At 34.1% G+C, this 27,563-nt stretch overlaps 1 protein-coding gene across 5 annotated transcripts in view; it reads right to left on the bottom strand.

The window, feature by feature from the left end:
• Positions 1-27,563, bottom strand: part of ZNF236 (zinc finger protein 236) — a 219,578-nt gene that overhangs the window by 96,163 nt on the left and 95,852 nt on the right. For all 5 annotated transcript variants that reach the window (XM_069094982.1, XM_069094979.1, XM_069094983.1 and 2 more), the window contains 8 exons: positions 26,243-26,446; positions 24,909-25,137; positions 22,430-22,702; positions 17,616-17,819; positions 13,204-13,348; positions 11,590-11,850; positions 7,673-7,923; positions 3,867-3,968 (listed from right to left, as the gene is read on the bottom strand). In XM_069094982.1, coding sequence (XP_068951083.1) covers positions 3,867-3,968; positions 7,673-7,923; positions 11,590-11,850; positions 13,204-13,348; positions 17,616-17,819; positions 22,430-22,702; positions 24,909-25,137; positions 26,243-26,446 — 1,669 coding nt within the window. The remainder of the gene's footprint in view (positions 1-3,866; positions 3,969-7,672; positions 7,924-11,589; positions 11,851-13,203; positions 13,349-17,615; positions 17,820-22,429; positions 22,703-24,908; positions 25,138-26,242; positions 26,447-27,563) is intronic.

The following is a 27,563-nucleotide window of genomic DNA, read 5'->3' as shown; positions in this document are numbered from 1 at the left end:
ATAATCAATCTCATCTTTTATGATATTATTTGCTGTTCTCTCCATCCAAAATATTATAATTCTTTCCTCAAAGAAAGAAACTGTGATACATAGGCCTGATGCTTTGGGGTAATTGATAAGCCTTTGTTCTCTTTCATTTCTCATGCTTAGATCTTTGGCTTCTGACCTTATCATTCCACAAAAAAGCACTCTGCAAAGTTACCAATGATCTCTTAATTGACAAATTCAATGGCCTTTTCTCAGTTATCATTCTCCTTGACCTCTCTGCAGCCTTTGACACTGATCACTCCTCTCTAGATGTACTCTAGGTTTTTGGAACATTACTCTCTCCAGGTTCTTTTCTTCCTTATCTGACCACTACCCTGTCTCCTTTGTTGGAACCCCCTCCAAATCACGCCCTCTAATTATAGATATCCCCCAGAGTTCTGTCCTGGGCTCTCTTCTCTTCTCCCTTCTACTTCACTTGGTGATCTCATCAGTGCTCATGAATTTAATTACCTACCCTATGCTATGATTCCCAAATTTACCTTTCCAGTCCCAATCTCTCAGCAACTCTAATTGTCTTCCAGACATCTTGAACTGGATGTCCTGTTAAATCTTAAACTCAATATATTCAAATGAGAACTCATTATATTTCCCCTTATAACTTTCACCTTCCTACCTTCCCTGTTTCTGTAGAGGCAACACTATCCTCTAGTCCTTCAGAATCTCAACCTAGGAGTCATGCTGGACTCCTCACTATCTTTCACTCACCATATCCAAGGTCAACATTGCCAAGGCCTATTGATTTCAGTTACCACATTCTCAAATACAGTTCCTTCTCTTCTTTGATACTGCTACCACTCTAGCACAGGCCCTCATCATCTGCATGGTAGGTGCACGTGTGCACCCGAGCACACGCGCACGCGCACACACACACACACACACACACACACACACACCTCTCTAGCCTATTGGCCTCCAGAAGCAAATACAAAATGCTCTGTTTGGCATTCAAAGCCTTTCATTACCTAGCAGCCCTCTTCCAAGTCTTCTTACACCCTACTCCTTAACACATACTCTTCAATCCAGTGACACTGGGTTCCTGTTTCATGAAAAAAATACTTATCTCTGAGCTCCAGGTATTTTCTCTGATGAACTTCCCTCTACCCTCCTCCCTGGAATACTCTCCCTCCTCTACTCTACTTACCTACTTTAAGTCCCAACTAAAATCTCAACTGCTATTGGAAACTTTCCTTAACCCCTCTTACTTCCAGTGCTTTCCCTCTTTTAATTATTCCCTATTTGTCCTGCATATAGCTTGCTTTGTATATATTTGTTTGCATGTTGTCTCGCCCATCAGACTGTAAATTCCTTAAGGGGAGGGACTGTTTTTCCCTCTTTGTATCCCCAGAACTTAGCATAGCTCCTGGCACATAGTAGGTACTTAATGTTTGCTAATTAATTTTTGCTGTTCCTTTTTATTGGCAACTTTGTATTGTAATCACCAATTGTCAAAGTATATGCTTATTTAAATTAATAAACTGAGGGACCTTGTCAAAGTTATTTGAATTTCAATACATTTTCATTTTCTTCCAAAGATGCTGTTACATAAGCTACAATTACTTAAGGTCCTAAGCAGTGTAATAATGGACAATCAGATGTTCTCTGAAATTGTATTTCTTATTTTCTTAGGGAACACACACACACAAAAATAACTCAATCAGTTTCTTAATTTGACTAACTCTCTAATAAGAGCCTGTGGAACAACTTTCAATTTAGCTGCAACTCATCTTTCTTTCCATTCTCATTTAGCAAGAATATCAAGATTGATAGGATTCAGTTCCTCTAATAGTCTGGACACCTGTCATTCTAAGGGTCTCACATCTACAGTATCAACAGCTAAATGAAAGTTTAAAGACAGTCTAAAAACTCTATGATTCTTAGCATTACCATTCCATTTTATTCTACTCTGCCACTCTCACTGCATAAGTAAAAGGGACATATAATATAATAATATTGTTGCCCACTCTGTATTTTTATCTCATAAATGCATCAAAGCATTTATTCGCAAATAGTGATACACCCCTCACTACTCTGCTAAATTGGTCCTCAGAAGCCAGATTCTGTCTGATGCCAAAAACATACATGAAGCCTTTAACCCTTTCCAGCATGTCAGAATCTGCCTGTACTCTGCATGCATACCTTTCCAAATTCCAGGGTCAAGATCTATGTCACCTTGAGGAAACAGAGTAGGCCTTTGGGGAAAGCAAGAAAATTAATTTAAATGTAAATAATTATTAAGTGAAGATACCTATTTTTATTAATGTTTAATGCTAATTTTCTAATGAAACAATTTAAATTATATAGCTTTCTTCCCCTATTTGCCTCATGTTTTTGTCTTCATAGATGGCTATCAGAAAAAGAAGCTATTTGAGAAGCAAGAAACACTGAAACTACATACAAGCCCAAGAAGTAAATATCAAAATATCAAATATACATAAAGATGGTTACTTTTTGCTAAATTTCTTTTCCTCTGTTAGTCTCTGTTATGAGGGATAACTCTGGGAAAATGTGAAAGATAGAAGATTGAGAAATGCAGATGATGTATGAAAATGAAAGATAGCAATAAAATTTAGAAACAGAGAAATATACACAGGATGAGGTAGATTGATCCTGACAACTGATTTTCAAAAGTATCTCCCACTTGGGGGTGGAGTTTAATAACAATACTACCCCATATTCATACAGACTTTAAAGTTAACAATGTTAACAGTCCTATGAAGAAGGTAGTTGGCTTATTATTATACTCTTTTTATTAATAAAGAAAATGGAAGCTTAAAGAGGTTTAGTCATTTGCCCAAGGTCTTAAGTATTAATAAGTGTCAGGACTAAGATTTGACTTTTGATTTCAAGATTCCTTCCATTATAATATACTACCATGCTATATCAACAATTTCATTAAAATAGGTCAAAGCAACATTATGTGCATTGTTACTGTATAACATTAACCAGTACAGAGATACTTATTACAACATAAGACCCAGTAGGAGCTTGCAATCATTTATTTATTTCCTATAGCTAATAATGATATAATACATAAGAGTTCTTTTGCATATCTATCTAACTATTTTTAAAAAGTCTCCAATTTAGATCTCAACAATCATTATGTGGCTCATGAGAAACCCTAAAAACTATTATTATAAAATGACTACTAGAGTCTATGGTTTGAGGGTTGAGAAAAATCACAAAGTAGAACTCTCCATCCTAAAATCAACTAATCAGCCAATCGAACATTTATTAAGTTATAAGCATCTACCAGGTACTGTTAGATGCCAGAGATACAAATTCAAAAGTGAGAGAGTACCTATCCTCAGGGAATTTATATTCAACATAAGAAACAACATGCTAATAGATAAGAAAATAAAGAACACATGCAAAATAAATACGAATGTTGGGGCTGGGGGTCAGGAAATGTCTCTTAAAAGAATAGGCAACAGCTTGTAAAAAGGCATGTCAACAGGAGATGGAACATCATATATGAACAACAAGAAGGCTGTTTAGCTGGAGCAGAGAGTGCCTAATAGTGAAGAAGTATTTAATCAGTTTGGAAAAAATAAGCTGAAGCCAGAGCATGAGTGACTTTAAATGGCAGAGAAATTTGTATTTCATTTTATAAGTAATAGGGAGCCAATGAAATCACAGTGAGGAGAGAAGTGTTAAGTCTGAGCTAACGCAACAATAAACATTTTGAATGTATAAACTCAGCTCTTTATATATTACAAAGTGAAGCAAAGTTTAAAAGAAACATCAAGAACTGTGGTAAAGTTAAATTTTTACAAAGCTATATTTCTTTTAAGAGATCCATTTAATCAATACACACTGACCTTGAGACAATCCTGTTGATTCATAAGACTGCTGTGGGATAGTTTGCTGTTCAAACTGATTGATGTTATCTTGGAGAGTATGTTCAGAAGTCACAAACCTATCTAAAGCCAAGAACATAAATACAAAGAAAAATTTAATGATTCAGGTAAAATAACAGATTTTACCATTTACTAATACAAAAAGAGTTTTAATATTTAATCTCAAAAACAAAAATAGATTCAGAAACCCTTCAATCTAAGTTATAAGTCTGTTCAAGTAGTACTTAAAAAAAAAGATCAACTGAGAGAATTTTAATATACATTATCTTATCAACATTATATACATAATCTTAATATACATTAACTTATCAACAAGATTCATAGTCATTTGGAAGAGGTATATAAAATACATAATATACATGAATATGTAATAATATCTAATATGTGTATCTATATGAACACATGTATCTTAGACAGACATTGCAGAGAGATAATGAGTTATATCCACATTGAGTAGGAAGAGATGGTCCTAGAAATGCATTTCAGAAATCTAAGCAGTGATTTAAACTGGCCCAAATTGCTGAATACTAGAGAAGTGATTTTTTTTTAACCCTAAGGAATATATATTTTTCATGTTTGTTAAAATATAATTTCTTTCATACTGTATGGTGTTATCTGTTACTGAGATATCCAATGCCGACTGATTTTCTGACACTTTTTCAAAGAAAATATTAATGATACAGAGCTAGGAGGTTCTGTTATCTACAAAATTTTAACAGTTTTTCCTAGAAGTAACCAAGTTTCAGTATAGGTTGATTTAAAAGGTAGGCTAGGTCTACTATGTTTATCTCCTACTTTATCCTCAAGAACCAATATTGCTGCAATTAGGTCCAATTTTTTTATGGTGGGGTTTTTTGGTTGTCGTTCTTTTGTAAATGCTTATTATTATTAGTGCCTTTGGTTTGATCATAAACCTGTTCCACCAACTCCTTTCTTTGCCTATTCAACATGTTGCTATGGACTTTACTCTCTACTTAAGAAACAACTTACATCTTTCTTCTGGTGATGAATTCTAAATCTATATATCCAGCTCTAGTTGTTCTATAAATGACTCTTTCCAACTACAATCCCACATCATCAACTATTCCTATTACAGAAACATCACAAATTCAACATGTATAAAAAAGAATTAATCTTTTCTCCAAAACTCATCTCTTCTTTTGACTTCCTCATTTTTTTTTTTTGAGGAAGCCAATAGGAGTCATCCTAGATTCATTCTTCCACACTCCCTATACTTCCCATATCCAATCAGAGGCTAAGTGTAATGGTAATGAAATTTAAAGATCCCTCTGTATTAGAAAGCTAAGAGGTACTTAGCACCTAGTTCAAATTAAGCCTCTGTTAAAGAAACAGAAGGTATGAACTGTTGCTGATGTAACAGGAAGGGGCTGAAAAGGGAGGAGCAATACTATATATAAGGAAAAGCCCCAGAGAGGGACAGTCAGAACTCCTTGGGATAAGCTTTGTAGAGGCATTAGCAGCTGCTGCCGAGGAGGCTGAAGAGGAAAGGCCCAGGTTGGAAAGAATGATTTTGATTTTGGGAACCTGAGTGAAGTGATTTTGATTCTGGGAACCAGCTGGAGCTTCTGCTGGGGAGCTACCATCTTCTCCTGAGAGTTGCCGAAGACTGAGGAAGCATGACTGTGATACTGGTTTGTGGCTTTGTTAAGCCTTGACTTCCAGGGAACAGAGACTATGAAGGATTTAAGGTGGACTGGACACAAGGATTTAAGCTGGACTGTGAGCTTCAGCATGGAACAGGAACAGCAGGGAGAGCTGGACAAGGAACTGGGAGCTGTATGCCTTTGAACCCAGGTAACAGTTTGGTGATTCCAGGTAGGAGCTGGGACCATGGAAGAGGATCCAGGGAATGAGAGACTACTCTGAGTCAAGGTGAAAGAAGATTTTACTTGGATTCTGTGTACTAACTGTGTAACTTATTTGTGACTGAGGGGTGGATGGCCTGTGTACCCCTTAGGAGAGTGCTGAGTAGTGACTGATGACTAAATAGTGACTGATTTGTAACTTAGTGTGCCCCAAGAGTAAAGAACTTTGACTTTTGTATTTTGTGACCCTTAAGGAGACAAGCCTCCTTAAGGATGACCAAATGATTGAGTTGACTGAATGACTGAGTTACTACTAAGTGACTGACTGACTAAATGATTGTACTTTGTTCAAACCTATGTAACCACTGTGGTGGAAACTTATGTGGCCATTTTAGTGATGAGCTGTTGTGAATGCTGTATTTTTATTTTCTCTGATAAGTTGTAACATTGAAAATGTTGTACCTTGATTTTCTGTGAATGTCTTGTTCTGATTTGTTAGTGAATAAACAGTGTTCACTACACTATGTAATCAGAACCTTGAAAGCTGTTCGAAGCAGCCATCCTCTGGAAAGCCGCTTGTGCTTGGCTTTACATAAGTCTCATTGATTCTCTCTCTCTAAAACATCTCTTTCCTTTAGTCATCAGGAAGTTTTAAGCCTTCAATACCTCTCACCACAATTATGGCGAAAACCATCTAATTTCCTTCCCTGCCACAAGTCTCTCCCCTTTCCACTATCTCTTCCAAACTGTTGCCAAGGTAATATTACATAAAGCAATTGCCTGACCATGTCATTCATCTGATCAAAATTATACTACTTGCTGTTCCTCTCATATAGCATTCCATCTACTGTATCAATTCTTTTGCACATACTCTCTCATGTCTGAAATATACTATCTTCATTTTTCCAGTAATTCTCTCAGAGGGGGCCATCTCCAGTCATCCTGATCTATAACCTTGCCATTGGACACAGATGGTTTCAGAGGAGAAAGTAAGGCTGGTGACTCTGCACAGCCCTCCCTCACTTAAATCCAATTCACTTGCAATTCACTGCATCACCTTCCTGATGTCATTGTCCTTTTCAAGAACAAATAACAAACAACAATTCTCTCAAAACTACTACTTCTTTCAAAGGTCAACTTTAAATGCCATTTCCTATATGAAGCCTTTGGATGAACATTGTTTTTAAGCTTTGGTGCTAGGGAAAGCTTACTAAGTGGTGGAAGGGAAAAGATATATTTTTAAAGTGATATAAAAACAAAAGGCATTAATAAACTCCCCAAAATCATGGGGTAAAAAAATGTATAGTGTTTTTAAAAGTTCAAAAATGAGGTTTTCAACAAAATTTTTTTGGCATTTTTTCTCAAAGATATTACCAATAATACACATAATCAGAAAAGGAATCAAAGTGTAGAGGATGGAAAACCTGTCATAGCAATTAGATGACATATCCAGCTAAAGACTTTGTCAGGAAAATCAGAAATCTTCCTGAAAGTAACGTTCCATAAGCCAATTCAATTCAACAGATGTTTACAGAACATTTTATCTAGCACTGTACTAGGCAATATAAGGATAAAAAGGAAGTATAAGCATACAGTCCCCATCCCAAAAGTTTAATTATATAATCACTGGGAAAATAAATGGAATCTATAGTTAGTATTAGTTTGCTATTTACATTTATATTTTTATTACTTTTATAGGGGTCAATTTTTAGGAATGCAGCCTGTATTCAATGGAGAGCTAATTAGTCAATAACTATATATGATTATCTATACATGACTGAAGAAAAATGCATGTCAACACATAATCAAAATGCAAGAAAGGTAAGTAATGCTGTTAAGAGATTACAAAAATGAAGAATTCAATGTGGAACAGAGTAGTCTAGGACAACTTCACCATTCCATTATACAATAAAAATACATGTTTAACACTCTGAAAGTTACCATCATCTGGCTCCAAAGGTTGGTCTGTCAACTGCTGTCCAAGTCCTGTTTCTTCTGGACCTACTACATGCTGCTGGTCCAATTCTAAAATGGCTTCATGTTCAGTAGTGACAGCTTCACTTTGCTGCAGTTCATCACTTTCAACTTCTACTTGCATCTGAGTAGAAACATGAATGGTCTGCTGATCTACTGTGGTATCATCTATAGAAGCAGCTTGTTGGTGCTGTTGTAACTGCTGAGCAAGTTCATATCTTTAAAAAAATAAATACAACAATTGTCAGAAGTTCCTAATAATTATCTTTAAGGAAAACCATTTAGAAAACTATTTTATAAATTAGAATAACCTTTTATTTTTACCCTCCTCTTTTACTGACTTTCTCTTTTCCCCCTCATAAAGTATTCCTCATTACAATGTTAGTAAAATATGATAAAGAGCATCCTAACTCTGCAACTATCTATGTGATTTGTCCAAATTTGTTTAAGATCTCCAGCCTTAGATTTTCATCTGTAAAATGACAGAGAAGACTATACAATTAATTGAAACTTGAAACCCTTTGACTTTATGATTATTTACTATTTGAAGGGAAGTTTATCTCACTATTTAAAAATTTCTTTCTTCTTGAAAAGAATGGATTTGGTACTAGTTTAAAAAAAATAGATTTGTGGAACAGATTATAAAGAGGTAACTGAAGAGGGAAAGAAACAGGCATTTATTAACTGACTACTATGTGCCAGGCACCTTGCTAAATGCTTTCCACATGCTCTCTAATCTGATCATCACAACAACTCTGTGAGGCGGATGGTGTTTTGATTTGACAGCTGAGGAAACTGAGACACACAGAGGTTAAATGACTTGTAATGTCCGAGGTTGAATTTGAACTCAAGTCTTCCTGACTCCAGGTTTAGGTCTCTATTCACTGAGCCACTTAGTTGCTTCAATGAACAAACTAGCACAGTGTTCAATTAAACCCAAAGACCAAACTATTGGGTTAAGTTTTCACAATTCAATAAGAACTTCAGAGAACCCTGGAAAGCAGTCTGGCAGAAATTACATCAAGAATAACAAAGTAGGGTTTGAGGATCCAATAAGATAATGCATTCAAAGTATTTTGTAAAATTTAAAATACTATAGAAATGCATATTATTATTATAACTATTATTCTATATTCACTAGTCCACCAGTCAGGCTATGACTTCATTTCCAGAGCCTTCAATTGTACTCCTACTGAGGCCAACATATACGTTTATGAAACAAAAGAGTAGTCTGGTGGTAAAATATTAACTACTGGGTAAAAAATAAATGCACATACTTTTAAATTTAATCTGCATTATTAACACTAGTCTAGACATTAATAAAACAATAAATTTAGTCCTGATGTGTACTTAGTGCCAATTTCAGAGGTGTAAATGATCACGATGAAAATTTAATGAGACAGAGATGGCTCCAACACACCCCTGACCCTATTCTTTGTTGTTATTCTGTGGTTTCAGTCATATATGACTCCTTGTGACCCCATTTGGGGTTTTCTTAAGAAAGATAATGGGATGGTTTCCCATTTCCTTTTCCAGATGAGGAAACTGAGGCAAAAAGCATTAAGTGACTTGCCCAGGGTAACACAGCTAATGTTTGAGGCCAAATCTGAACTCAGGAAGATGAATTTCCCAGACTATAGGCCCATCATTCTATTCACTACACCACCTAGTTGCTCCTATATTGCTATACTATTTGCCTATACCCTATACTGCAAGCCAAAATAAACTTCAAAAGGATAAATGGTTCAGCTATAAAAGATAAATACATTAAGTGAATAAAGGGGTTTCATAACTATGATTAAGCAAAGAGTTCTGGACTAGGGATAGAGAAGAAAAGAAGATTAAATAGTCAATTTTAATTACACAAAACTGAACAGCTCCTACACACAAAAAATAAGATCAATGCAGTGAAAAATTAGAAGAAACACAATTAACTGAGGGAAAATCTTTGCAGCAAGTTTCTCTGATAAAAATCTGATAGTGATACATTGGTAAATGATTCAAACATAGAAGAACAAAGGCTGTTACTTAACAGATAAATGTTCAACCAATATGTACAATCAGCTATCAAGGGAAAAAAGCCAATTTATCAACAACCATACGGGAAAATGCTCCAAATCGCTAAAAATAAGAGAAATGCAAATTAAAATAATTCTGAGGTTCTTCTACCTCACACCCATTAGATTGACAAGGTTGATAAGGACAGAAAATGAAAACAGCTGGAGAAGTTCCAGGAGGTTAGGCACATTAATTATTGTTGGTGGTACTATTAATTGATCTGGCCATTCTGGAAAGCAATTTGAAACTATGCACAGAAAACATAAGAAAACAACTAAACTTTGCACACCCTTTGATTTAGTAATACCCTTTAGTAATACCTCAAAAGAGATCAAAGAGAGAAAATGCTGATATGAACAAAAATATTTATAGAACTTTTTAATTGTAGCAAAGAACTGGAAATTAAGGACATGCCCATCAATTTGGGGATAGCCAGACAAATTACAGAATATGGCTATAAAGGAACACTATTTTATCATAAGAACCGATGAAAGGGATAATCTGGGAAGACGTGCATGAATTAATACTGAGTGAAGTAAACAGCATCAGTGAAGAATTTATAATAAAATCTTCAATACACACACACACACACAACACAACACAACCAACTTTTTAAAACTTAGGAACTTTAAACAATGTAACAACCAACCATAACTACAAAGAACCGATGAGCAACCAAGCTACCTAAAAAAGAGGTAATGGTATAGAATGGTATAGAAAGTATAGAATGCAAAATCTTTTTAAAGACATGGTCAATAGGGGAATTTGTTTTGTTTGTATCTGTCATGAGAAGGTTTTTGTATAATTTGGGAGTGGTGGTGGTAGAGGAGACATGGAGGTAGTCACCAAAGCATTTAAAGAAAAATGCACAAAAGAGAACTGAAGGAAGGTCAGAGGGACAGACTGCAGGATAACTCTAAAAGTAAAGGATTGAATTGATTATATACTTTTTTTAAAAAAACTCTATGAAATGAATATTTACAGTTTTATACAAAATTCTCTTTTTTTCCCCATGTAGAAATATTTATATGTTAGTATTTTTCTAGTTCAGAGTAATACATTTTATTTTTTTACTTTAAACTTGAAAAACATTGTTATTTGAGAATGGGATTTGGATTTCTAGACCACAGCTTAAAATAAAAGAGAAATTCTTCAACAAGAACACAATGCCTCTATCAAGTGGTTTAAGAAGGTAATTGCCTAGAATCTCACAAATCAAGTTAAAATAGCTTTAAATAGAAAATTATATAGGAGGAAAAAAATTGATTACATATAGTCACCAATCTAGATATATTAGACTCCAGTGACTAGAGAGTAGGTACAATGTAGCAATAAGAGTTAAGAATAGCAACAGACACTAATAAATACATAAAAGGCAAAACCCAAGAAAAGAGCTATATAGAACAAATGTCCTGAGATACTTTAACACAAATGTACAAAGTATGTATATAAGCAAAGTGGAGCTCCTAATGTACAGAGGGAAATTTGACTTCATAGATGTCACTGCATCTTAAAGAAATGATATTAATGACTATATTATGGCTTTTGAAGATGACAGTCAATTCATAAGAAACAATTCATATGAAAAAGACCTGAGGATTTTATTGAACTACACAGTCAACATGTGATGTGGCAGTCAAAAACATCCGATCAGAGAGAAAATGTTTCACAGATATAAATTTAAATATCCTGAACCCAAAGCTGACCCACTATCCAAAACCATATACTACTTCAATAAATTAACTGTTTTTTACATGGAAAAATGAAGTGCTAGATATATAAATCCTTAAGATTAAAACTAACACAAAAGATAACATAATACCTACCTATGTGTCTTCATGTGTTTTTTACAATTTAATGAGGTCTTAAATGTTTTTTGACAATAAGGACACATATAAGGTCGAAGATCATTATGGATGCCCATATGTCTCCTTAGGCTACCACCAGTAGTAAAAGCTCCATTACATATAAGACACTTGAAAGCTTTCAGCCCAGTATGTGTTCGGATATGTGCTTTCAGCACTCCTGCAGACACAAAACCTCTTCCACATTGTGAACATTTAAAAGGTTTCTCACCAGTATGTGATCTAAGGACAGGGGGAGAGAATGAGTAATAATATCTTAAATTAGTACAGCATTTTAAAATTTGCAATGCACTTTTTACAAATTATCTCAAAGATCTTCACATTAGGCCTAAACCACAGGAAAGGTAGATATTATTCTTCTATTATAAACTCAGAGAAGTTCACTTTTTTGTCCAACACAATACATCCACTAAGTAACAGAAGAAGAGCTAGAATCAGATTCTGGGATTATAAATCCAATGTTCTTTCTACAATAATTCTCGTGATTAAATTTCTATTTATTCCTCAATATCATTAGTCATATAAGAACAAGACTGAAAAGGATTTTTAAACAAGTGATTCTAGGCTAATAGAAGCTATCATACACTAAAGTCCTACCATGATACCTAATCATAGCACAGAAGTGACTCTTGGCTCTCTAAAAGGCTATGTCAATTGAATGTAACATCTAATACCTCCTACCAAGTTAAAAAGTCATTAATTATGGTAGTGTTGATGAATTACAAGTTTTAATTTTATGATAAAACAAGATAAGCTTGGAGAAGTTCATTACCAGAAAGCTGGTCATTAGGTGATAATTTTCTTTTAAGTCACATAGATTTACAAAGTCTATCAGCTAAGGCATAAAGGGAATATCTACAATGTTGGAAGGAAAATCCTTAGCCAATAGAGTCATGGATCTTGCAGTACTGAAGTATTTCTATTAATATTGATTATGAGAATAATTACTGATGCTTATTGTAATAAGATATTCTCTATAATCTCCATGATCAGGAATAAAAAGAAATAGGGAAACAGAAATTCACTCATGTAAGGAGTTAGGAAGTAAATCCAAATTAAGTAACCCAATGATCAAATTATTCTAGATCAAATGAGAAATTTTCAGCATCCCAAATCACCTTTGTTCTCTTCAAAGTCATAAATTCTATCAAGGCATTTCCATTAGTCATTAGGCCACTGAATCATGCTAAATTCTACCTTTTAAAAATGAACTCAATGTCACAGCATGATGTGATGTGCTAATATATTCCTCAAAATAACACTAATATGAGATAATGCAGAAGTTATTTTCATTTTACAAAAGAGTAAAGTGAGATTCTAAGACATTAAGTTACTTAAGCCCATGGTCACATAACCAGTGTTTCCAATGCAAACCCAGTTAATCCCATCTTCACATCTGGTACTCTTCACCCTACCTTCCAATACTGATACTCTCCCAAGCAGCTGATATTGACAGAACTTTTTCAAGTTTACAAAGTACTAAATATACATTATCATATTTAATCTACATAAAATCCTAAAAGATTATTTTACGTTCATTAAATTTTCATTTATATTCATTATATGTTATCTTACCTGATATGCTGTTTAAGGTGGCAAGATTTTTTATACGCTCGATGACAGTAAAAACATTTGTATGGTCTATCTGCTTCATTGACAAAATTATTATTAAAGTAACTTTGGAAAAACTGGCTGTTTCTTGGGATTGGCTGAATAAGACCTAAAAATCAAAAGAAATGCTGTGTTCACTCTTAAAACTATTTTAAAAACTTAATTACAAGTTTATAATTTAACTATTTGTAATAAACTATGTTTCTGAAAAGCTATGCTTAGACAGCATTTCTACAAAGTAAACCTCACTTTAAAAACAAAAGAGGAGTTAATAAATGCAAATATATGAATCCATAAAGTAAATTATACTCTAAATTAAAATTTTATAAACCATTTTTACCATTAAATGAGGTAGCCTTGTGCCACTATTGGGGGGAAAAAAAACTTAAAGAAAAAGGACTGTCTTATTCTAAAGGTCAAAATTTGAAGCCAGAATAAAACATTAACACCCTACACCAACATATTTTTCTGACACAGAAGTTTAATTATATAACACTATTTTATGCATCATGGATTTATGCGAACTTTATGTATCAAGGATTTGAATATTATTTCCTGCTAGTAGTATAATAATGTATCATTATCTATTATAAAGAATGTCAGAGATGTTTCTGTCAAACTTTACTTTATTCTAGATTTGTTATTCTTATTTTTTCACAGAAATTTCTCAGAAAACTATAAATTATTTACTAAAAACCATTTATGTATGTATGTATGAGCATCTCCTATGGGAAGTTACAAAAGATAATAAATGGAAAGATTTTAGATTATTATTTGCTAATATAAATAAATAGATTATATTTGAAAATAGCAACCAAAACAGATCGATGATTTTTGGCCATTACTAAATTCAGAAAATTACACTTAAATAATTAGACTAGTCATTTAGGATATGTTTAAGTAACAGCACTTTTCCACTTGGTGAGGAAATGGAATTCCTCATGGAATGATAAGTTTCTTTTCAATAAAAGTAATGCTATTACATTTTTTAAAACCCAGTGATTAAAAGAAGGTAAAATAAAAAAATTTTTAAACCGTCAAACTATTTCAAGCAGGTAATTTACTTCACTCACTGAGCTGCAAAGTTATCTTTAAAAAACTGAGCAATTAAGCCTGGGGAAATAAGCCTTTCAAATCTCAAAGAATGAGTTTCACAAATTCAATAACATTCAAACTATGATCAACTTACATTATATACTAATCATTTTTAAAAAGATATGAATGTTCATGTGGCTATCTTACAAATATTCTTTAGAGAGGGGGTTATTAATTTGGTATCTATTAACTTTTTTTTTAAATCATGATCACTGTATTTCAATATTTTTGCTTTCCTTTGTAAGTCTATGCATTTTTACTTTATTCATTTAAAAATATTATTCTGAAAAGGGGTCAGGAGGCTTCACTAGACTGCCAAAGAGATCCATAACACAAAAAAAGGTTAAAAACATTTGCCTTAGAGAATTAATAGCTACCTCATATTCTTTTTTTAAAGCAAGAAGTACTTGTTTAATGTTAAATAGCCTAGACATCACAGGCATGAAAGACACCTTCTTTAGTAGGATAAGAAGTATTTACTGAATATCAAGAACAAGTAAAAGTGAAGACCTATTTTGCTACAAAAAGCCAAAGGAAAAAGAAAGGATATCAACTACAGCTACTATTATTAAACATATTTCTAGAATTACCAAATATAGGAATAAGATAAGATATAGAAATTCAAGGTATAAATATCAGAAATGAAAAAAGTTATTCCTACATTTAGATGGTACAACTTTAAGAAAATCCTGGATAATCAAAAAAGGAAAACTAGGTTGATTAGCAGCTTCAGTAAAGCAGAAGAATAAGTGGATCAACCTGTCAACAAGTATTTTAGTAAGTGCCTAACATGTGCCAGGCACTGTTGCTAAGGCTCTAAGGGAACAAAGATAAAAATGAAAAGCCCTGCCCTCAATCAAGATACATTCTATCAAAAGAGAGTCACAAGTAGATGTAAAAATACACATACAATATGTATAAATTATACAATTCTGTACAAATGTGTACAAAATAAATGCAAGGTAATTTTGTCAAAGAGCACTAGCATTTGGTATGATATTTGTGATTATCTACAATGTATTTAAATGCATTTAAATGCCATTGAAACCATCAAGAAAAGCAAATATTTGTATAGTTTTAAGTAGATTTGATTGTATTCTAATTGTTCAAAATCTTATAATCCTACTTGTTCAACATGATTACTCTAATAAGCCAATTATTTAATTAAACAGAATTCTCCACTCTAACCATGGCAAATAAGAAGACACTTTGTTACCAGGAGCAAATTCTACTACAAGAAGCTAAGAATTCACTGAAATAAGGTTTGTTATCATAATCCCTTGAAAACAAGGACAAGATTCTAAGAAAGAGGGTGTTAGCATGAATAGCCCAATATCTAAAGACCCTCCTTCTAATAGCATGGTCCTCAATTTTTTAATCCTTGAGAAAGCAGAGTGACATCTCTTATCCTTTTCCTAAGTCAGTCCTAAATAATAAAATTCCTGAGCACCATAAGACTGTTTTCTATCCATTAATTCAATTCAATAGCATATGTTAAGTGCCAGCGAAATGAAAGGCACTGTTCTGGGCACTAAAAACTCATATATAAAAATTAAACAAGTCCCTGTCTTTAATCCTTGAGGAATTCACAAAATTACTAGGGCAAGTGGGAAAGGTGAAGTTCAACTTAAAAAGAGAAGATAGATATAGCTATCTACAGATATCTATATGGATAGAAAGAGAGGAGGGAGGGAAAGGGAGAGACGGAAGAAGAGAGAGAGACAGAGGGGGGGGGAGAGGGAGAGAGAGAGACAGAGAACATCAGCAACTAGAGGAACAGGGAAAGTTTGATGGAACAGGAAAGTTTGGGGTAGCTGGGTGTCACAGTGGATAGCATACTGAGTCTACAGTCAGGAAAACCTGAGTGCAAATCCAGCCTCAGATACTTAGTAGCTGTGTAACCTTGGACAATCACTTAACCTCTGTTTGCCTCATTTTCCTTATCTGTAAAACAGTGATAATAATCACACCTACCTCTCAGGATTGTTATAAGGATCAAATCAGATAACTGTAAAGCTTTTACCACAGTGCCTGGCACACAGAAAGCCCTGTCTGAATGTTATCTACTATTATTGAAAGAGCAGGTGGTATCTGAGCTTAGCTTTAAAGAAAGATAAAAACTTGGGGGGGGGGGTGAGTTGAACTGAGGAGGGAATTTATTATTGAGAATAGGATCACAGCAACTACTCAAAAGTAAAGACAACCACATTGCTTGCATTTAAAAAATAATTAGAAAATTTTCTTAAGAACCTTCTTATGAAGACTTTTACAAAGTGTTTTTTCTTACCAAGAGACTGTTAGTACAATAATAATGGGATCAATGGCAGATTTTATCAAACTGTTATTTTATTATACAAATTAAAAATTTTGGGGCTGCTAGGTGGCGCAGTGAGTAAAAGTGCCAGCCCTGGAGTTAGGAGGACCCGAGTTTGGTTCCGGCCTCAGACACTTTACACCCACATGAAAAAAAAACTAGCCGTGCAACCTTGGGCAAGTTACATAACCCCAATTGCCCTCCAAAAGTAAAAAAAAAAAATTAAAAATTTTTATCTCTGATAATTTTAAAAGGGAAATTAAGTATCTAACAAGATAAAAGAATTATACAGAGATATTATATAGAAAGTGTTGAAAATATTCTGCTCCAATATTGCAAATTTTGACCAAGAATCTTGGAAAGTGATTTATTTTTAAGATCATCTCTAAGGCACACTGTGTATTCAAAGATCAGTTACCTCAAAGCCACATGTGACCCTCTAGGTCCTCAAGTGTGAACCTTGTTCTGTAAAACTTGGATTCAGACAAAGGGCAGCACTTGAAGACCTAGAGGGTCTCATGTGATCTGCAGGTTCCCCACACCTGTGGCTTAAATGGTTATTATTTTGCTATTTAATTCCTGTAAACGTACCCATAAGTCTTTTAGAAAATTATGTACTTCATATAAAATATGGCATCACCATCATTGCTCTGACTCATCTTTAACAGTTTGTTTAAATTTTTATCTTTTTCCTCATGAACATTGATGAAGCATGATGGATTGACTTAAATTCATGTAAACATTCTCACTTGGTCATATTCTTAAGCCAAGGTAAAAAATCTGAGAAAATTAAATAACCAAGATTTGTTGTTGTTGTTTTTTTAACCATAGCTCACAGATAAATGGATCATAGTCTGACACCATAAGTATAATTTAATTAACATAATATTCAAATCAACTGAACTATACAGACTCTAATACTTAAACTATTCCAGAGGGTGTAAAGTGAAATTTTAACATATCTTACCTAAGTCAGTTATGAGAATTGGTTCTTGCAAAGGAATATCTGGCACTGGAACATTCGACTTGCCTACTCGAACTTTGGCAGGTTTGCGCTGATGTCTCAATTTCCTTAGTTCAGTGTGCTTAAAGTGCGATGCAATATGAGTCTTCCTATGACCTGATGTTCGAAATTTTTTGTCACAGTGAGGACAGGCAAAAGGTCTAACTCCTGATAAAAATAAAAAGACACTCTTGTACATAATTGTGGTAAACAATACACCTCAAAAAATTAGTGCAAGTGTAAAATGATTATGGTACAGTGGATCAAGTGCCAGGCGAAGAGTCAGAAAGATAAGTCTTTCTAAGTTCAAATCTAGCCTCAGATGCTTACTAACTGCATAGACTTGGGCAAATCACTTAACCCCTTTTTCCTCAATTTCCTCATCTATGAAATGAGCTGAGAAGAAAATGGAAGCCCAGTCCAGTATCTTTGCCAAGAAAACCTACATGGGGTCATGATGAGTCAGACATGTCTGAAAAATGACTGAACAACAATATAAAAATAATTTTAACATATTAAATACTGATCTATGTATATGGCTCACCATTACATAACTGAATCCATATGAACACCTGTATATTTTTCCACAAACGATGTTGAAGTTAAAGTATGCCACAGAAATATTTCAAGTGAAAACTAAGGCTAAATACTTACACAAGTCTTTAATGTTTAAAATGAAAGGATTTCACTGTGATTTCAAAACTAGAGAAACTGTAACATTAACCAAATTGTGAGACTTGTGGAAGTAAAGATTTTATACAAAAATTTTTATAGAAGATTACTGTTCAATGACTATTTAGTAAGTTTTCCAGATTTTTTTTTGTAGTTAGTCCTCTTTGTTGCTGGCCTTCTGAATATTTGGGCTATTCATTAATTAATAAGTAGCCCAGGAGAAAATATTAAAAACAAAATTGGTAGTATTTTCTCCTAATATTTATGTCAAGCAGTTTAATAGCAGCAGACTTATCCAACTATTATTAATTTCTTAACTTATTGATTCACCAATACAGGTTGTCATGAGTGGGAGATAACGGAGGAAGGGAAGGGTTGTTCTAGAAATGTGCTTTCACTAGCATGGAGATACCCTATGAAGAAACACTCTCATCGATGTAAATAAGCAACTTGGCTGAGGCTTAAGAGAAGTACCAGTTGTTTTAGGAGGTCAAGTGACAAACTCACTGTGACAGAGAAAGGATTTAAACACAGGTATTCCAGACTGATGTTCACCCCAACCTCTATCAACTATACCACAGTGTCTCATTTTATTTAAAATGAAAAAATTTTTTTAAATTTGTACTAACTTGAAGATGTGTAACAAATATGGTTTTTAAATATATGATCAATCTTTTCCTGTCGTTCTTAAAAACAACAAAATTTAAAATGAATTAATGTAATTTAGAAAAAAATTTAAAACTTTAATATTTTGGCCTTAAAATATAGGACACTAATTCATAAAATATCAATTGTGTAACAAATATAATTCTTTAAATAAAATAATAAATTAAACAAAAGGGAAGCAAATAAATTTTAGCATTCTAAACTGCTACAAAATGAGCACTTAAAACTGTTACAGCCTGAATTAGATCTACAATGAATCTTCTCTATGAGTTCAATGAAGTATTAAAATTTTTCCTCAAAACTGAGAATATAAGAATTTTGTATATGGATCACCTTTACAAGAGGACCCCTTACCTGGACTATTGTGATGGCATACTAATCGCTCTCCCTGCCTTATCTACTCCTCTCCCTCCATCCTCCACACAGTTGCCAAACTGATTTGCCTAAAGCATAGGTTTGATCACATCACTTACCTGTTCAATAAACTTGAATGGGGTCCGATTACCCCTAAGATCGAACATAAATTTATGTTTGGCACTAAAAGTCCCGTCACAGCCTGGCTCCAACCACCTACCTTTCTAGATTAATTGCACATTACTCCCCCTTTCAAGAATTCTACAGTCTCTACCCAACCTGTAGTTCAACACTCATCTCCATGTCCCTGAATAGACTGTAGCTGAGGGTTGGAATAAATTTCCTTCTCATTGCCTCTAAGTTTGCTCCAAAGCTCAACTTAAGCTCTACTTTCTTATAAAGCCTTTTATGATCCTTCTCAGCTGCAAATACCTTATTCTCTGCCTCCCTCTCCACTCCCCATTTCCCCACTAATTACTTTGGGTTTGTTTTGTATTTATATCAACACAAGTCTTTCCAAATATTAGTTCACTGAAAGCAATGACTGTTATTTTTGTCTTTGGATTCCCAGTACTTAGCATACTGCTTAGCATATAGGCACTTAAAACAATTCTTGTTAATTGATCTGTCTCTATTAAAAATGTTTTTCTTGTGTCTAGATAAAATAATGTACATAGATTTTTATAACTTATACATGGTAAAAAAATACATGCCACTTTGGAATATAAAAGTGCTAAACTGCTAATCAATGCTGCCTCATTGCACAGAAATAACTTTCTGAATGCCACTGAAATAAGTCACATAAACTGGATACAACATAAATTTATGTTCCCTCATCTAAACTGGATCTTTATTGCAGAGGACAATACTTTTATTTTTCCCTAATGGACTCCTGTCATAAGCCTTACAATTGCTATTTCAAACCTCTTCTCAAACTTCCTCTGTTCTTGACCCACCTTAGAAGGGCACCTCATCTCCTAATTCACAGAAAAAAAAAATACAGAGGATCTAAGTTTCTTCTCTCCTGTTCCACATCTCAAAAGCCTTCAGAGGCATCATCCCCTAATTCTCTCCCATGCTCTAACTTCTGAAGATGTGTTGTTGTTCCCCTTAAAGCTAACCCCTTCAATGGGGTTTTGATCCACTCTCTATTTCCTCCAGAAGTTGCCTCTTTGACTATCCCTCTTCACTTTTTAATTTTCAATCTCCTTATATACTGTTCTGCGCCCCCATTAGCCTACAACAATTCCAATACATCCCCTATCGTTAAAAAAAATCTTCACTTAACCCAGCCATCTCCCCAAGCTATAGTCTTATCAACTACTTCACCTGCCAAACTCAAAGAAAATGCTATGTCCTATAATGTTCTTACTTCTTCTCTGCTCACTTCTTGTTATCTAGCTTCTGATCCCACTAATTAATTTAAACTACTTTCTCCAAAGTTATTAATGGTGTCTTAATCCCTAAACGGAATTCTCAGGTCTCTTTCTGGCTTTTTTGCAATATTTGATAAAGTTGACCACACAGCTCCTTGAAGGTAGCTACTATCTTTCAGTCTACTTCTAGAGTCTAACACAGTGGCTTTGAACATAGCAGTGCTTAAAATGATTCTTGAATTGTATTAACCCTAGAATATCATAAGCCATGCTAGCAAAGGGTAAGCTCCAGTTGGCACTCCTATGTTAAAAAGCCTTCAAGTTTAAGCATCCTAGATAAATTTGCAGAAACTTATTACCAGAATATTCAACACTTAATGAATAATGAATTTTTATAGACACAATAATTCAGAAATGTTACTAAGTACAGCGTAGAGAAATTCTGATAGATATCAAAGCAGCGAATACCAACACTGCTAATATGGATCCTTAGAGTTTTGAAATATAAACATAACAAATTACAACTAAATTATGTTATGTACTAATGTCTACTAAAAATATATTTTCTCTCATTAGAAGATAGAACCTAAAATACAGGTGTTAACATTAACTACAAATAAACATAAAATAGGGATACCAAAACTGCAGTATTAGTTTGATTCTCCAATTTGTATAGCAGGCTTGCAAATGGAGACTATGGTATAGGATTTCTTCCACAATGACAATGTCATCAAGGGGATATAACCATTATTCCATTTTAAAAAGACCAATTCAGGAAAAGAGCCCAGGAAGAAAGAAGAAGAAAGATATTTCCTCCCTCTCTATACTTCAAAAAGGATTCTATTATGTACAAATAGATATTTCAGAGCAGAGAATTATAAAACCAAGTTAAGCTTCTAAAATGAAAATACTGTTAATTAGGTAAATTTCAAGCTCATGCTGTCCTGTAATTATGATGATCTTCCAGTGTAACAGAGTTAATTTGTATTTAAACACTAAAATGTTTAAATGTGGTAATTTAAAAAAATAAACCTTATTCATCTAAATTCATAATCTGGAAAAATAAACAGCAATCTGCTGTTCTGACTTGATATTATGGTTCATAAGCAGTAGTAATCTTTAACAGTTCTATGTGAGACAATATCTTTGTGTCTGGTTTTTGCACAGTGACAGCAAAATTTACTAGTCACTTCATTAGATTGTTATAAGATTCAAAAGAAAAATACAGCAAATTAAGCAATAAAACTCCCACATAATAGATGTGAAACTGCTTTGAAAATAAAAGAAGCATAATATAGGGTTTTGGGTTTTTTTGCTTTTTGGAGGGCAATTGGAGTTAAGTGACTTGCCCAAAGTCACATGGCTAGTAAGCGTGTCAAGTATCTGAGGCTGAATTTGAACTCAGGTCCTCCTGACTCCAGGGCCAGTACTCTATTCAGTGCGCCACTTAGCCGCCCCAAAGAAGCATAATATAACAATAAGAGTTGTAATTCATGCTTTTGTGTTGCATTAATATTTTCAAGATGTTCATATTTATGATAATTGTTATTACTGATTCAATATTCCCTAATAAACATATTGTCAATGCAGACTGAAGGAAGTATGTTTTCTTCTTTACACTGTCCAAAACTGTACAAAATAAAACAAAAGATGCTGTACCATGTTGTCCTTTTTTTCAGGTTGTCAAACAAAAGATAGTTTAATTCTTACCTGTATGAAGTCTGATATGAACTTTTAAGCTTCCTGAGGTGGAAAAACATTTCATACAGTATTGGCACTTAAATGCTTTGATGCCAGTGTGAGTTTTTATGTGAGCAGTAAGAGTGCTCTTCACAGCAAAGGCCCGGAAACACTGTGGACATTTAAATGGTTTTTCATGAGTATGAATTCGAATATGGCGCACTAGGTCACTGGGCTTTTTAAATTCTTTTGTGCAATATGGACACACGTGCCATCTTATTCCATTCTCTTCACGAATTGAACCTGCATAGAAAAGTAAAAAATTATTCATGTCTACAGGTAAAACAAACCATTCCAGCTAAGCCAAATCTTAGACTATTTTAACTTTCCTATTAGAGAATATTAGAATTAGGGATCCTGAGTTAGAAGGGATGTTAGCGGTCCAATACAGGCATGCCAACTCTCCTTGCAAATGAATTTCCAGAAATGTAGTCACATTAATCTTTTTTAAGTGAAATAAAAAGTTCTTTCTCATGATATCCATATTTCTATTAGTGGAATCAATGAGTATTTATTAATTCTCTACTATGTGACAGGTACTGAAGATACAAAAACAAAAATGAAGAGTCCCTGAGCTTAAGAAGTCTGGGGTCCCTTCCATACTTGGAATACACTCCCTTCAAAAAACTGTTCTTTATTCTTCGAGCTGCTAGTACCTCCCCCTATATAGCAGGCCATTAATAAATGCTGGTTCATTAACTCTGGAGAGATTAAATGATCTTTTTACTGTATTATATCAACTTAAACATATGAAATAGGATCTCGAAAGCCAGTGCAAACCATACCTGAACAAAAATCCCACCTAGAACATAACTGATAAAAAGTATAAATAGGGGTGGCTAGGTGACGCAGTGGGTACAGCACCGGCCCCGGAGTCAGGAGGACCCGAGTTTGGTTCTGGCCTCAGACACTTAACACCCACACAAAAACACTAGCCTAGTTACTAGTGTAACCTTGGGCAAGTTACTTAACCCCAATTGCCCTCCAAAAGGAAAAAAAAAAAGTAAAAATAAAATAATAAAAATGTATAATTCAGTACACATAAGTTGGTAGAAAACCTCTGTGGTATCATCATCTGAAAAAAATACACATATAATAAATGCATAGTTACACGACTATTTCTTTTTTTTTGGAGGACAATTGGTGTTAAGTGACTTGCCCAAGGTCACACAACTAAGTTTTTGTGTTAAGTGTCTGAGGCCACATTTGAACTCAGGTCCTCCTGACTTCAGGGCCAGTGGTCTATTCACTGCACCACCTAGCTGCCCCACGATTATTTCTAAAGTTAGATTTTAAGTATATTGCCAAAAAATATCTTTTTTTAAAAGGCATATATTCCCTCAGTATAAACCTTGTGACAGATGAAAACTGAAGCCCTGAGAGATAATGTGACTTTCTCTAAATATTTCAATTTCATTCACCATGAGAATGAAAGCAATCCTTTATCAAGAGCTTCAAGTCACAGTATAGCCTAAAAACCAGGTTTCCAAACTCCAAAGGCCAATGCTATGGTATAACATAAAATATTTAAGTGCTATAAGAAGGATATGAACAAAGAGTCATTGGCATTCAGAGAGAGGAGAGGTTATCTTTTGTAAGTTGCATTGGGGAAAACGTTTCAGTAGTAGGAACAGAAAGGAGGAAATAGTAAAATATTGAAACACTAAATTCTCTTTGATATGGTAACTGAAAGGATATAAGAAGGAAGTGAAAAGGAGAGAGAGAGAGGGAGAAGGGGGGAGAGAGAGGGAGGGAGGGAGAGAGAAAGAGAGAGAGACAGAGAGAGAGAGAGAGAGAGAGAGAGAGAGAGAGAGAGAGAGAGAGAGAGATAAGAGAAAAAGAAGGTGGAGGAGCAAGAACAACAAGAACAAGAACAAGAAGTGGCAATGTAATACAAAAGCACTGGTTTCAGAATTAGAGAAACTGGGTTCATAATCCTGCCCTGTTACTTCCTCTGTGACTTTGTGCAAGTCAACTCTCTTGACCTCAATCCACTAATCTGTAAATAAGTTGAACTAGATGTCCCAAAAGTCCTAATCAGTTCTAAATCTATGATCCTATGAACCTCAAGGTAACCCTGATATCTTAAACATGGGAGAATGGTGATTACATTAATACACATACATACTCCCATACACCCACATCCACATGCATCAATGTATATACGTACATATATATATATACACATATATATACATATACATACACACATATGTGAAGAAGAATTAATTCTCAAATAAAAAGCTTAAATAAAAGTTTAGTTATTTAAATTTGGGTGACAAATTATATATTATATATATGTATATATGGGTATGTTTGTGTGTGCACACACAAATCTAACTCCAAAAAAAGAAAAGATCAATGTTTTTCCTAATGTTTAAGAACAATTTACTAATATGTTATCCAAAGTTGTTTCAAAGTAGATCCAAATAAGTGTTACTAAAATTACCAGGAAGAAATGGTGACTTCTTCTTTATAACCTTCTTTTCTTTCTTATCCAATTTATCTGAAGTTTCTTGTTCTTTATCTTGTTCTGCTTCTGTAGGGTCTGGCGGCTCATTTGAAACATTGTGAATATCTGGATTTTGAATCTGGGATACAGAAGTCTTGGTTTGGTTGGAGTCATTAGGATGTGCTGCAACTGGAATTGAAGACAGCCCACTGTTTTCTAAGGCTTGCTAAGATAGAACAAAACTAAAAGGTTAATAAAAGAATCCAAATTTGCCTACCAAAGTAATATCCTCCAAAATAACTTATATGACATTTCTTTAATGAGATTCTAATTCTAATCTACTGAAAACAAAAATTTATGTTTCTAGGCAAACACTGTAAAGTAGGAAGTCACAACCTTCCCCAAGTTATGATATCTTGCTGGTCTGATTATATAATTTACCCCATTCCCATCCAAAGTATTGTATAATATAAATTTAAATTCCCATGCAAGAATTAAAATTAGTTTGGTTTTTAGGATTTCACAAAACTACTAAAGTGAATTAAACATATACTAGAATGGAATAACTCAGGGGAGGGGGGGAAGGTTACAGATCACGGGTATTTTTAAAGTATTGTTTTCTAATCAGTGTGACACTTTGGTTCACCATGAACATATCCTCCATGAAGAGGACTGCTTATAATACAGAGTAGAGAGATGTGTATTAGTAAATGCAGAAATGAAGGTTAAATTACTAGAAACTTCAAAAGATCTCCTTCTCCTCATATGTCCTGTGATGTTTATTCACATTATATACTCACATAAAGAATTTCTTAGAATAAAATTTTATGTTTGGCTTGAAACAGCAATACTGATAACCAGAACAACATCAGTACTCGAAAAAGGATCTTCAATAATATATTCCTAAAATCCCTCTTAAATAATGACAGTACTATTTTACCAAATTTACTTTAAAAGAAATACCAATACACTTGTTTAACAAACCTTTTTACTATAAGTAGAAAATGTTAAATAAAATTATATTTTTATTAGATTTTTGTACTCAGTTAAAGATGAAATACAAAAGTACTATTTCACTATACACACAACTTAGTACTTCAAGGATTTGTTGATTTCCTGAGCTCAAGTATCCCTCCCCCTGACAGAGACTGAAATCCCTCAATAACTTAGTAGATGGTGTACTCAAAATTACTGTTTGTTTAAAAAATTCAGATACTTTGCTTTTTAATGTTGATAACTTTCCCCATGGACAGGGAAAAGCAAAAAAAATAACATTATAAATCAGGGTAGACATTATAGTGTTTCTATAATTCTATGTAAACATGATTCACCTGTAAAATGTCTTGATTGATTCCCACTGCAATATTTAGTTGCTGGCCTGGTTGTGGAGATGGGTTTGTTTCAACTTGTCCTGGTTCCGACAGCTCCAAAAGTTGTTGGATGACATCTGTCACTGCCTGTGGACCTTGTTGAGTTGCACATGAAGTTGCTGGGGTTTCTGTCTGTTGGAGAGGTGAAGGCTGAAAAAGTGTGGCCTGAAATATATAATAATATTTATATAAAGCATAACAATAATAAAATTAGTTTTATGTTTTGTTCTTCCATAAGAAACACAGGCAGTGTACTTAGGAATACTTGATTTTCAAGTGACCTATAGAAAATAATGACAACTGTCTTCCTTTCATCCAACCAAAACTCCTGTTTTACTGAAGAGATTTGAAACTGCTGGTCTATAGCAGGCAATCCCATTCAAGATTATGCCTCCACCCCATGTCCCTCCATGACAGCAGCTGTCAAAGAAGCCTCTACTTCTGATACCCTCCCTCTTCCTCTACTTCTAACCCTGAGCATTCTCTTCTTTCTGACTCCCATAATCTCAGTTGCCAGAGTTCCTGAGCTTCCCTCTAACTGTGCATGCCAAAGTCTTCTTCCCACTTCCCACCCTGGGAGCCCCCATCATCAGTAACCTCCCCATTCCCTGATAGAGTTAGGTGGCATATATATGAGTGTGTATATGTCTAGGTATCTGTTGATCTGTGTGTGAAAGGAAAGAATAGAAAAGAAACCGCACTCCAGGTGGCAAAAACCTTCTTGTCAATGGGACCAACAGAGTAAAAGAAATATGTTCTTGGCTTCCCTGCTTGGAATTTGGAACACATTTTCCCATAGAAACAATGATAAATGTTAGTTGGAACCTATATGTCTATGAAAAATATGGGTCAGCTCTATCATTGGTAAAGTATACTTTTGTGTGACTGTCTAAACTCTTAAGTCTTTACAGGAATATTTCTACTGGAAAATTCAATTCAAGTGTCAAGATGTACATTTTAAATAATCTCGACAACAAGGTTGGAGTGACTTCATAAAGGAATATTCAGCAAATTCCAATGGGGGTAGCAAAGATCACTTTTAGGAACACAGAAGATAATATTCCTTGCTATTATTTGTACCTCAATATTTTCTTTCAAATTTTAAACCATAGATTACAAGTTAGTCCCTTGCTCCTATCTTCCATCATGCCTTGTTAAGCCCCAAACTTGTATTACTCCCACTCTTCACTGCCTTCATAACTATTCACTGCTGCTGAATGGAGAAAGGGGGGAGAGAAATCACAAAATAGTGCTAAGTCCACTACAAATTTATGTTACATGT

This window comes from Petaurus breviceps, unplaced genomic scaffold, assembly GCF_028583685.1.
Source record: "Petaurus breviceps papuanus isolate PSGF00001 unplaced genomic scaffold, PetGlider_PUasm1.0 224, whole genome shotgun sequence".
Lineage (NCBI taxonomy): Eukaryota > Metazoa > Chordata > Mammalia > Diprotodontia > Petauridae > Petaurus > Petaurus breviceps.
Note: the sequence above shows the minus strand (reverse complement) of the source record. Positions and strands in the feature narration are given on the sequence as shown.